The sequence below is a fragment of the Manis javanica genome, chromosome 10 (assembly GCF_040802235.1).
Source record: "Manis javanica isolate MJ-LG chromosome 10, MJ_LKY, whole genome shotgun sequence".
NCBI classification, from domain to species: domain Eukaryota; kingdom Metazoa; phylum Chordata; class Mammalia; order Pholidota; family Manidae; genus Manis; species Manis javanica.
The window spans coordinates 79,767,024-79,779,832 of record NC_133165.1 but is presented as its reverse complement, the minus strand read 5'-3'; the positions used below and the strand labels follow the sequence as shown (position 1 = coordinate 79,779,832).

Genomic DNA, 12,809 nt, shown 5'->3' with positions numbered 1-12,809 from the left:
TGCATAGTATTCCATTGTGCATATGTACCACATCTTTTTTATCCATTCATCTAGTGATGGTCATTTACGTTGCTTCCATATCTTGGCTATTGTAAAGAGTGCAGCAATAAACATAGGAGTGCATCTGTCTTTTTCAAACTGGAGTGCTGCATTCTTAGGGTAAATTCCTAGAAGTGGAATTCCTGGGTCAAATGGTATTTCTATTTTGAGCATTTTGAGGAACCTCCATACTGCTTTCCATAATGGTTGGACTAATTTACATTCCCACCAGCAGTGTAGGAGGGTTCCCCTTTCTCCACAACCTTGCCAACATTTGTTGTTTGTCTTTTGGATGGTAGCCATCCTTACTGGTGTGAGATGATATCTTATTGTGGTTTTAATTTGCATTTCTCTGATGACAAGTGATGTGGAGCATCTTTTCATGTGTCTGTTGGCCATCTGAATTTCTTCTTTAGAGAACTGTCTATTCAGCTTCTCTGCCCATTTTTTAATTGGACTATTTGCTTTTTGTTTGTTGAGGTGTGTGAGCTCTTTATATATTTTGGATGTCAACCCTTTATCGGATCTGTCATTTTCGAATATATTCTCCCATACTGTAGGATGCCTTTTTGTTCTATTGATGTGTCCGTTGCTGTACAGAAGCTTTTCAGCGTGATATAGTCCCATTTGTTCATTTTTGCATTTGTTTCCCTTGCCCGGGGAGATATGTTCAAGAAGAGGTCACTCATGTTTATGTCTAAGAGGTTTTTGCCTATGTTTTTTTCTAAGAGTTTTATGGTTTCATGACTTACATTCAAGTCTTTGATCCACTTCAAATTTACTTTTGTGTATGGGGTTAGACAGTGATCCAGTTTCATTCTCTTACATGTAGCTGTCCAGTTTTGCCAGCACCATCTGTTGAAGAGACTGTCATTTCCCCATTGTATGTCCATGGCCCCTTTATCGAATATTAGTTGACCATATATGTTTGGGTTAATGTTTGGAGTCTCTATTCTGTTCCATTGGTCTGTGGCTGTGTTCTTGTGCCAGTACCAAATTGTATTGATTACTGTGGCTTTGTAGTAGAGCTTGAAGTTAGGGAGTGAGATCCCCCCCCCCACTTTATTCTTCCTCCTCAGGATTGCTTTAGCTATTCGGGGTCTTTGGTGTTTCCATATGAATTTTTGAACTACTTGTTCCAGTTCATTGAAGAAAGCTGTTGGTAATTTGATAGGGATTGCATCGAATCTATATATTGCTTTGGGCAGGATGGCCATTTTGACAATATTAATTCTTCCTAGCCAAGGGCATGGGATGAGTTTCCATTTGTTAGTGACCTCTTTAATTTCTCTTAAGAGTGTCTTATAGTTTTCAGGGCATAGGTCTTTCACGTCCTTGGTTAGGTTTATTTCTAGATATTTTATTATTTTTGATGCTATTGTGAATGGAATTGTCTTCCTAATTTCTCTTTCTATTAGTTTATTGTTAGTGTATAGGAAAGCCACAGATTTCTGTATATTAATTTTGTATACTGCAACTTTACTGAATTCCAATATTATCTCTAGTAGTTTCGGAGTGGAGTCTTTAGGGTTTTTTATGTACAATATCATGTCATCTGCAAATAGTGACAGTTTAACTTCTTCTTTACCAATCTGGATTCCTTGTATTTCTTTGTTTTGTCTAATTGCTGTGGCTATGACCTCCAGTACTATGTTGAATAACAGTGGGGATAGTGGGCATCCCTGTCTTGTTCCTGATCGCAGAGGAAAAGCTTTCAGCTTCTCGCTGTTCAGTATAATGTAGGCTGTGGGTTTATCATATATGGCCTTTATTATGTTGAGGTACTTGCCCTCTATACCCATTTTGTTGAGAGTTTTTATCATGAATGGATGTTGAATTTTATCAAATGCTTTTTCAGCATCTATGGAGATGATCATGTGGTTTTTGTCTTTCTTTTGGTTGATGTGGTGGATGATGTTGATGGATTTTCGAATGTTGTACCATCCTTGCATCCCTGGGATGAATCCCACTTGGTCATGGTGTACGATCCTTTTGATGTATTTTTGAATTCAGTTTGCTAATATTTTGTTGAGTATTTTTGCATCTACGTTCATCAGGGATATTGGTCTGTAGTTTTCTTTTTTGGTGGGGTCTTTGCCTGGTTTTGGTATTAGGGTGATGTCGGCTTCATAGAATGAGTTTGTGAGTATTCCCTCCTCTTCTATTTTTGGAACACTTTAAGGAGAATGGGTATTATGTCTTCTCTGTATGTCTGATAAAATTCCGAGGTGAATCCATCTGGCCCGGGGGTTTTGTTCTTTGGTAGTTTTTTGATTACCACTTCAATTTCGTTGCGGGTAATCGGTCTGTTTAGATTTTCTGTTTCTTTCTGAGTCAGTCTTAGAAGGTTGTATTTTTCTAGGAAGTTATCCATTTCTCCTAGGTTTCCAGCTTGTTAGCATATAGGTTTTCACAGTACTCTCTAATAATTCTTTGTATTTCTGTGGGGTCCGTCGTGATTTTGCTTTTCTCGTTTCTGATTCTGTTGATTTGTGTTGACTCTCTTTTCCTCTTAATAAGTCTGGCTAGAGGCTTATCTATTTTGTTTATTTTCTCAAAGAACCAGCTCTTGGTTTCATTGATTTTTGCTATTGTTTTATTCTTCTCAATTTTATTTATTTCTTCTCTGATCTTTATTATGTCCCTCCTTCTTCTGACCTTAGGCCTCATTTGTTCTTCTTTTTCCAATTTCAATAATTGTGACATTAGACCATTCATTTGGGATTGTTCTTCCTTCTTTACATATGCCTGGATTGCTATATACTTTCCTCTTAAGACTGCTCTTGCTGTATCCCACAGTAGTTGGGGCTTTGTGTTGCTGTTGTCGTTTGTTTCCATATGTTGCTGGATCTCCATTTTGATTTGGTCATTGATCCATTGATTATTTAGGAGTGTGTTGTTAAGCCTCCATGTGTTTGTGAGTCTTTTGCTTTCTTTGTACAGTTTATTTCTAGTTTTATGCCTTTGTGGTCTGAAAAGATGGTTGGTAGGATCTCAATCTTTTGGAATTTACTGATGCTCTTTTTGTGGCCTAGTATGTGGTCTATTCTGGAGAATGTTCCATGTGCACTTGAGAAGAATGTGTATCCTGTTGCTTTTGGATGTAGAGTTCTGTAGATGTCTATTAGGTGCATCTGTTCTAGTGTGTTGTTCAGTACCTCTGTGTCCTTACTTATTTTCTTTCTGGTGGATCTGTCCTTTGGAGTGAGCAGTGGGTTAAAGTCTCCCAGAATGAATGCATTGCATTCTATTTCCTCCTTTAATTATGTTAGTATTTGTTTCACATATGTTGGTGCTCCTGTATTGGGTGCATATATATTTTTAATGGTTATATCCTCTTGTTGGACTGAGCCCTTTATCATTATGTAATGTCCTTCTTTATCTTTTGTTACTTTCTTTATTTTGAAGTCTGTTTTGTCTGATACCAGAATTGCAACACCTGCTTTCTTCTCTCTGTTGTTTGCATGAAATATCTTTTTCCATCCCTTGACTTTAAGTCTGTGCATGTCTTTGGGTTTGAGGTGAGTCTCTTGTAAGCAGCGTATGGATGGATCTTGCTTTTTTATCCATTCTATTACTCTGTGTCTTTTGATTGGTGCATTCAGTCCATTTACATTTAGGGTGATTATTGAAAGGTATGTACTTATTGCCATTGCAGGCTTTAAGTTTGTGGTTACCAAAGGTTCAGGGTTAGCTTCTTTACTATCTTACTGTCTAACTTACCTCACTTATTGAGCTATTATAAACATGGTCTGATGATTATTTCTCTCCCTTCTTATTCCTCCTCCTCCTTTCTTCATATGTTGGGTGTTTTGTTCTGTGCTCTTTTTAGGAGTGCTCCCATCCAGGACAGTCCCTGTAGGATGCCCTGTAGAGATGGTTTGTGGGAGGCAAATTCCCTCAACTTTTGCTTGTCTGGGAATTGTTTAATCTCTCCTTCATATTTAAATGATAATCGTGCTGGATACAGTAGTCTTGGTTCGAGGCCCTTCTGTTTCATTGCATTAAGTATATTATGCCAGTCTCTTCTGGCCTGTAGGGTTTTTGTTGAGAAGTCTGATGATAGCCTGATGGGTTTCCTTTGTAGGTGACCTTTTTTTCTCTCTGGCTGCCTGTAATACTTGTCCTTGTCTTTAATCTTTGCCATTTTCATTATTATGTGTCTTGGTGTTGTCCTCCTTGGATCCCTTGTCATGGGAGTTCTGTGTACCTCTGTGGTCTGAGAGGCTATTTCCTCCCCTAGTTTGGGGAAGTTTTCAGCAATTATTTCTTCAAAGACACTTTCCCTTTTTCTCTCTCTTCTTCTTCTGGTACCCCTATAATGCAGATATTGTTCCATTTCGATTGGTCACTCAGCTCTCTAAGAATTCTTTCATTCCTGGAGATCCTTTTATCTCTGCATCAGCTTCTCTGCATTCCTATTCTCTGTTTTCTAGTCCATTAATGGTCTCTTGCATCTCATCCATTCTCTTTTGAAGTCCTTCCAGAGCTTGTTTTATTTCTGTATTCTCCTTCCTTAGTTCTTGCATATTTCTCTGCAAGTTCATCAGCATTGTTATGACTTTTGTTTTGAATTTTTTCAGGAAGACTGGTTAAATCTATCTCCCCAGGTTCCTTCTCAGGGGAAGATGTAGCAGATGCCAAAGCTGTCTGGGTTAGTCTTGTCTGGATCAAATTTTTTTGCCTTTTCATGTTGATAGGTGCAATGGAGTGCTACTGACGCATCTATCAGCTGGGAGAGTCAGGCCTCTTTCCACTTGGCTCCTGGCCTTTCTTTACTGGGACAACTGTGACCCCTAGTGGCTTGTGTTGGGCAATTGCGTGTAGACTGGGTCTTTGTATCTTGCCTGGCTGGTTTGGAGGAAGCTCCCTTGCTGAGGGCGTGGCCAGCCTCAGGCTGCTACTCTGCTATGGCGGTGCCATAGCGGGGTAATTGACGGGCGGCCATTTGGGTGTTTACCTCCATGAGGGGTCTCAGAGCTGTTGCCTAGGGGGTTAGTGCGCTCAGAGTTCCCTGGAATTTCCAACTGCTGGACTGTGACCTGGGATGTTTCTGTCCAGTTGTGGCATCCCTGTCCCTTTAAGACTTTAAAAAAGCACTCACTTTTCTTTGTCACAGGGGTGCTGGCTTCAGGACCTGCTCACAGGTCTTGCTGCCCTGTGTCCCTAGTTTCCAGCACTCTATGCATGCACTGTGTCTGCACTGTGGTGCAGATGGCTAGGGCTCGGTGTTTAGCAGTCCTGGGCTCCCTCTCCCTCCCTACTCCAACTCCCCTCCTCCCGCCGGGAGCTGGATTAAGGGCCCTCAGGTCCCGCCTGGCTGCAGCTTGTATCTTACCCCTTTCACCGGGCACTGGGCTCTCGCAGGTTTGGATATAGTCTGGCTGTTGTCCTGTGTCTTCTGGTCTCTCTCTTAGGATTAGTTGTATTTGTTGTATTTTCAAAAATATATATGTTTTTGGGAGGAGATTCCCACACTCCTCCTCACGCCACCATGTTGGCTCTGCCACCTGTGAAGTCTTTCTTTAATGCACTTCAGTTATTTCCTGTAACTATTAGGGTGAGATCTGGATGCTTTGACTGAGCTCCCAGGGCTCTTTATGAACTGGCTCCCATTACCCTTGATCCTGCCAACCTTATTTGCATTTCAAGGCTTTGTAGTTTTGTTATTGCTTTTTTTTTTTTTTTTTGGCATTTTGTTGTCTTTATGTTTGTTCTCTTTGCTTGGAACACCCTTCCCCCAAATCCACACGTGCCTGCATTCTTCTCAGCTGTCAGGATTCAAAGTAACCAATTTCAAATGATTCCTCTTTCCAAACTGTACCAATTGTATCTATCACATGTCTCAATTTTTTTTGCTTTCTAAATGCATGAATAACTGAAAGGTATTTTAAAAATCTATTTTTGTGCACCCACTTAAACCCAAAGGCAGAAGATTCTTTAATGTAGGGATCTTGTCTTTGCAATAGTATCTCATCTATCATGAGCACTGAATAATTATTTGTGAAATTACTCAATGGAATGCTTCATTCCCTGGGTTTTTTAAACTATATTTTAGTTAGTTGATATATATATACATATGTGTGTGCTCTCCAAATTGTAAACACTGAAGATGTTGAACTTGTCTGTCCATTTTTAGGTTTCTAAGCATCCACAACATACCAATCAACATATACTTTCAACCTTTCTCACAGCCACACATTTAAAATTATAACATGTTATGTATTTACACTGCAGTAAACTGACAAAACCAGAGACAACTAGCCTAACAGTTTCAGGTGTCGCACAACCTATTCAGCTGCCCCAGCGATTGACATAACCAACATTCTGTCTCAGTTGTTACTTATTTATTGTCTTAGCATGCAATCTGAGAAGCTCTAAAACAAGTTCAGTGTGTCCCTTAGGGCAAAATGCTCCCTGAATACACCATATACTATCAAATACTAATTTATGTCAGATGCTGTATGTTTCCTTAGGTAGAGCTTTATTAACATTGAGTTCATCTGCATAATTCTGAGGAATTGAGACTCAAAGCACCAGTTGGAGAACTCCCGACCAGAAAAGTGTGGTAATATTCTGTGCCCTGTGATCATTTCCAGGTTACATCATTTCATAGGAAGATGGTCCAGCAATTACAAAGGTGACTCTATCATTATCTAAAAAACACATCAATGTAGAATGTCAGCCAAGATAGCTTTATTGAAACTGCTTTCTGTTATGCATAATAACTGGTGGGAAATACATTGCAAGGAAGTCTGGATAACAGGGAGTAAACCTGTGGCAAAAGGCAAACCAAGGCCCTTCCAGCATTGCAGCATCAGAGAAATCAACATTTCCCATCGTGTTTGAAACTGAGCTTTCCATTTCTTTCCCTGAAAGAAAAGAGATGGTGCTCAGAATGAAATGCAATGGAAATTGGTTAAGCCCAGGCTGGATGAACTGGGAAAGGGTACTCACACTGTGTAGGTCTGCTTGGGGAAAATACTATTGCCTTTTTAAAATAAGAATCATCTGTAAAATACTTAGCACAGTAAGGCTTAATCAGTAATTTCACTGACTCATACCCATTAGCCCAACCTAAGGGTGCTATTCTAGTAGCTTCCTCCATATGCTTACTTAGCTGCTTTGCAGAATTCACAGCGATTATGGTAAGTTTGTTCATCAGTACCACAAACTGGTTTGTGGATCTTGGGACAGGGTTTTCCACCTGTAGCTAGTTGCTCATAGTTGCTGCAAAAAGCCTGTAATTTAAATGAAGTTCTTTTTTTTATTTCATGGATAATGGCATTGACATCAGTAGCTCTATCAAAGAATGAAAAAATATGCTAAATTTATGCTTAGGAATTCTTTTTAAAAGCTTAGATTTTATTACAATTAAAATATATGTTGAAAATAAAAAGAAGTAGAAGTCATATATGTAGTCTTAGTGCCCAAGAATACCCTTTCTTAGCATTTTCTATTTTTATATCTATCTCTTCTGTATGCATTGTATTTCCATTTATATAATATTTAAAATAGAACCACACTGTATATATGTTCTATTTGTTCTTTATCATTTACCATTTCTATAACATTATGCATATTCTGAAAGGTGTGATTTTGTGGTATAATACACCACCATAAACGTATGAAATGATTTACTTTACTAATACTTCATTATTGTATGTTTCTTTTTTTTTAAAGCAGTTGGGCTGGGAAGACCATTTTACAATAAAATACTTGTATATAACAATATAGGGGGGCACAGGGAAGGCAGTACAGCACAGAGAAGACAAGTAGTGACTCTATAGCATCTTATTATGCTGATGGACAATGACTGCAATGTGGTGGGGGGGCCTTGATAATATGGGTGAATATAGTAACCACAGTGTTGCTCATGTGAAACCTGAGCATAAGATTGTATATCAGTGATACCTTAATAAAAAAAAATACTTGTACATATTCTGTATTTTCTCAGGGTATGTTCTTATAAGAAGAATTGTTGTCTCAAATATTACAATGTTTAAAGGCTTCCAATGCTTATTATCAATCAAATTGCTAAGTCATAAGTGTGTTTCCAAGTATAAATTCTTTATCTCTTTCTCAGAATTTCTGGAGATATTTGTCTACACCCCTCTTTTATGTCACCCCTCAACCCATCTGGAAGCATATTACCTTTTTATCCAATTCCTGGGACAGGTCCTGGTTAAAGTCAAATGTTGAAAAATATTTATTGAATGAATGGGAAAAAAAGAGCAGAAGTTAGAGTGTACATTGCAGATATCAGTGTTACAACTGACTTGCTTAATTGGCAATGATTCTTAGAAAATTCACACCACACCGTTCAAAATCCTATGCAGTATGGCCCCTCTATACGTTTCCAACTGTGCCTCTATTCTGTCCCAAATAAAAATATCTAAAATTTATGGAGTGCTTACTATGTGCTATGCACATAAAGAACTTTCAATGTAATTATCCATTTTAATCTCCTCAGCAGGCCTATGGAGTTGTTATCATTACCACCATTTTACAGATAAGGAAAACAAGACCTAGAGAAGCTTTTTCAAGCTCACATAGTTATTAAGTTGTAGAACCAGAATTCAGTGAGAAAAGTTTAACTCCAGAGCTTATGTTCTCAGCCATTACACCATTATGGCCATATAAGATCCCACTAATTAAACCAAATTGGTTCATTAATAAGCATTGAAAACTCTTTGCTTTTTTGCAACACTATACAACTCCTCCTCCTGGAATAAGTTTTCCTTTTCATATCTTTAAGGTACATCTCAATACTGTCTCATACTCTGAAATTTTCCTAGTAACACTCAGGCAAAAGCAAATCGCTCCTGTTTCCAAATGCCTACAACTGACACCAACCTTCAGTAACATAAACATGTTATCTTTTTTTTTACCTTTTTTTTTTCTACTTTGAATGCAAACTCCTTGAGGAAAAGGATCATAAAATACGTACATGTATAACAATAGCTCTATCATGGATCTATTCATTAGCTATCTCTCTACCTATCAATTATACAAACAATGCATATTTATAATAGAACCTCTAGATTTTATTTAGGAATTTATTTAAATCACAGTTAAGGAATTTATTTAAATGACCCATAATCTGTTATCCAGAAATTTGCACTATTTTTGCACAAACTATTAACAAGTTTGTGTATATCATCCCCTGATATTTTGTTTAAAGATTTCAAAAAAATGATCACCCAATTAATAGCATTTTATAAAATGTTTTTCAAACTTGAAATATGCTTCCAATACCCTATGTCAAGTAATATACATTCTATATTACCATTTTGAATAGTTACCATGTGTTGTACAAATTATTAAGCATTTGATTTGTTTTCATGTTTTTTACCAATGCAAACAACACTGCCAGGAATATCTGTATAAATGTATTTTTGGTATATTTCCAATTCTTTCCTCAGGATAGATTTTTAGAACTCAAATCTCTGTGTTTGCATTTGTCTTTTAAAAGAATTTTGATGAAATTATCAAGTAAAAAGTCAGGGATTATTTTTTCATATTTCTATTTTTTTTGGGCCTTGAACATAAGAGATGCTCAGTAAACTTTGTTGAATAGTGGAAGGATAGGATAAACATTACCATAAAATTATAAAATTTAATAGATAAACTGGAATAAACTCTGAAAATTTTTCTCATAAGTGAGAACAAACTTTCAGTGCCCACCTTTCTATCCTTCATTTACCCCTATTTCAACCAGAGAAAGTTTGAATTTATCTGGTATCATCTCTGTATGTTTTGCTTCTGATTTTATTAAATCAAAGGACATTTCTTTGAAAAATAGTAAGTCCAGCATTTTAATTCTGTAGGTAGGGGCACAGAGGCTCACTTCCTTCCAGAAGATATTCTCCCAGTGTCTCACATGATGTGGTGACAGAGTTAGAAGTAGGTCTTAGATATACCATTACATTGCGCTCTTCTAATTTACTTCTTATCTTTGTTTATCTATCATGCTGATGACTGGAAACCATTTTTCTTAGAGTCTGCCTTTGAATACTAGGTCCCTCCTCCCAAGAAGCTTCTATTTATTCTTATATATCTGTTTGCAAATTATTTGGCATTAAAATACCATAACAATGATGCAGTTTATAAAGTTGAAGTCATGATATAGTTGCAGTAATCTTCAAAATGTATTTCTAAACTTAAAAGTTCAACAAGAAAATATGTGACTCCACCAGCCACTTAGGAGTGATTCCAAGAAAGTAGGAGATGATTTTCAAGCTCTTTTCCACCATTAAGAAAAATGCATCTGTGCCAGTGACGACACTGTCTAAATGAGGGTGCAGTGTCATCATTTCCCCTTCTTACCAGACCAGCCGTATGAACTCAGGAGGTTTTAACGGAATAGCCCCTGTACTTCACATCTCGAAATCACCACTGTCAAGACAACCTCCTGGAAGAGCAAAGGGCCCCTGGGAGAGAAGCACATACCTGGCAGCCTCCCTGGCTCACAGCCTCTGCAAGGAGAGAACAGACACTGGTAAATCACAACAGCTCAGAGAAATTCCAAATTTTTCTGTTAAAATTATCCTTACAGATATTCCATTACAACTATCTTGCTTTATGAATGAGCAACTGAGACCCCAGAGAAGGGGGAAAAAACTGCTCCTGCACACACAGTGTGTTGCCTTTGCACCTGAGCAAGAGGCTGGTCACAAAGTTCTTTTCACTTCATTTGCTGTTTATGATTTCGGTTGCTTTTATCCAATCATGCTGCTCACTTCTTTAATGTATACCTTAAAACTAGATTATTACTGAAGAAAGGAGGGCAAACTCTAGATCTCGTCTTTGTCAAAGAGGCATGTATTTAATCAAACAGAAGTTGAAAATTCCAAAATCTAGAAGCCATGTAAATAAAGAAAACTCAAGACGAAATGCAGACAAGGTCCTAATACAATAACTTAATTCAAAACAATTTTGAGATCATTTGAAAAAAATCATGTGATTTGTCACCATCCCCACTAACATTACTAATATCTGCCATCAACTTGGAAGATTTCTGTATATTAAGCACTTTATTAACTCTAATATACATGGAGTCGTCCATTAATCCCATTTTAAAAATAAGAAGACTGAGCTCTGTGGTAAATAACTTCTCTAGTGTCATTCAGCTTGTAAAAGTCAGAGCCAGGAATCCAACCCGGGTCTCTGAGACTCTAAAGTCAATGTACTTAAGCATGACCTTTCATTGAAAGAAATCTTGGAGCATATAAGGCTCACACTCTATTTTCATGTAATGAAACAAAAGCCAGAGAAAGCGAGTGAGCTGCTCAAAATTAAATAAAAAAATATTAGCAGAATGAGGATTAGAAGCCAAATCTTAGACTCGTAGTTGTGGACTCTATTTGTGGACTCAATTTATCTTTTCCTATCTACCTCTTTATTTTGCTTACCTAGAGCGTAAGAATGACTCAGCTTTCAGTAAAATAGAAGCATCTCAGGAAAATCCAGTTGAAGCTCCTTAGATAAGAATTTCTTCAAGGGGACTTTAAATGAGAATTTATAATTTCAGGTTACATTGTTTCCTTAACGAATGAAGTTTCTTTGTAACCTTCCGCTATTAACGGTGGTCTACCGAGGGGAACACAGCTGGTCTGTAACGCCTAGACTAGTCACGTGGGGCCCACCTGACTTGAAACAGACCACCCCACCTGACTTGAAACAGACCACCCCATGCTGCAGATGTAACACTGTTTTTGCAGTTGGCTAAAGCTATCTATTTATAGTACTAGAGTTATAATTAAAGTAACTCATTTGTAAGAAAAATTCCTTTAAAAGTCAGTGTGATAGGCAGTCACTATCACTAACCCTCATCACCTTCAGCATCATCATTATAAACTACAACGTCACATCATGACTGCCGCCACTTACCAGCCAGCTCCAGAATTCCAATTCATATATAGTTATCTATACATACATAGCACTCACCTGCAAAGAGGAACAAATAAGCCACACTGACCAAAAGCAGAAGGCTGCTTGATGGCTTCATGATCAATGAGTTCTGCAAGCTTTGCAGGGAGCGTGTTAATAGAGTTCATCACTGTGGATGGTGTACAGGCTGTATTTATAAGTGGATGCATAGGCATGCACCTAAGTACCTATGCATTTGGCAGCCAGCCAAGTTCTCCACCCTAATTGTGTAATCTATTTCCCTAGTGACACCAGAAACCAAAGAAGCTCATTTTTATGCCCTTTTCAAACAGTCAGGAACGATACTCAAAAATTATGTTCAGGTAGAATGAAATGAATTACATATAACACACACAGAATTTGCTTCCGTCAGCACACAGTGATTAATTGCACTCATCATTTTCTTCTAATCTGTAGATTTTGAGTCTGCTCCCAGCAGAGCCTTGGGGCCAGAAAGCTTCCATCAGGCAGTAACCCGTAGGATGGTCTGTACAATTTGTGTACAACATTAATAATTTGGTGTCACGACTATCAGGAAAATAAAAATGTTGATGTGAGGGATTTTGAGGTCGAGGAATTCGTTAGACTAACAGCATACCTAAATGGTCATTGCATTAAAAACCCTGGATATTCAAGGTAAATGTAAGCTGGGGGGCTCTTTTGTTCAGCCCCTTGCTTTTAAGCAATACACACAGGATATTTCCTATTTAACATTTTTGTTTTAACAAGAAGGTGACAGGTGGATTTTAGTCATTGTGCATAAATACCTTCTACGCTTGCCTTCTTTCTCTTGTCAGATGTACTATGTACTCTTCACTCTAAGGCTTCTGCTCTTCCTG

At 37.8% G+C, this 12,809-nt stretch overlaps 1 protein-coding gene and 1 long non-coding RNA gene across 4 annotated transcripts in view; one reads left to right on the top strand and one right to left on the bottom strand.

Moving 5' to 3' along the window:
* LOC118967235 (uncharacterized) overlaps window positions 1–12,809 on the top strand; it is a 152,698-nt gene that overhangs the window by 33,829 nt on the left and 106,060 nt on the right. The window lies entirely within an intron of this gene.
* On the bottom strand, window positions 6,642–12,803 carry LOC118967315 (serine protease inhibitor Kazal-type 12-like). 2 transcript variants are annotated; one of them, XR_012121440.1, is made up of 5 exons: window positions 11,454–11,740; window positions 10,492–10,517; window positions 8,194–8,220; window positions 7,156–7,280; window positions 6,642–6,911 (listed from the first exon to the last, which is right to left on the bottom strand). XR_012121440.1 is itself a non-coding variant. In XM_036992597.2 (5 exons), exons 1-5 carry the CDS (start codon window positions 12,047–12,049, stop codon window positions 6,866–6,868), a joined length of 285 nt encoding a protein of 94 aa, XP_036848492.1. In that variant the 5' UTR covers window positions 12,050–12,803; the 3' UTR covers window positions 6,642–6,865. The 2 variants fall into 2 exon arrangements, 1 of the variants encoding a protein (XP_036848492.1); XM_036992597.2 differs by lacking the exon at window positions 11,454–11,740 and adding an exon at window positions 11,989–12,803.

Excerpts from the sequence above, each read along its gene's own strand:
- LOC118967315 (XM_036992597.2), bottom strand. The coding sequence starts at position 12,049 with ATGAAGCCATCAAGCAGCCTTCTGCTTTTGGTCAGTGTGGCTTATTTG. Across the intron at positions 10,518-11,988 it reads TTATTTGTTCCTCTTTGCAG|AGGCTGTGAGCCAGGGAGGC; the intron begins GTGAGTGCTATG and ends CTCTCCTTGCAG. Across the intron at positions 8,221-10,491 it reads TGAGCCAGGGAGGCTGCCAG|GACCTGTCCCAGGAATTGGA; the intron begins GTATGTGCTTCT and ends GACTTTAACCAG.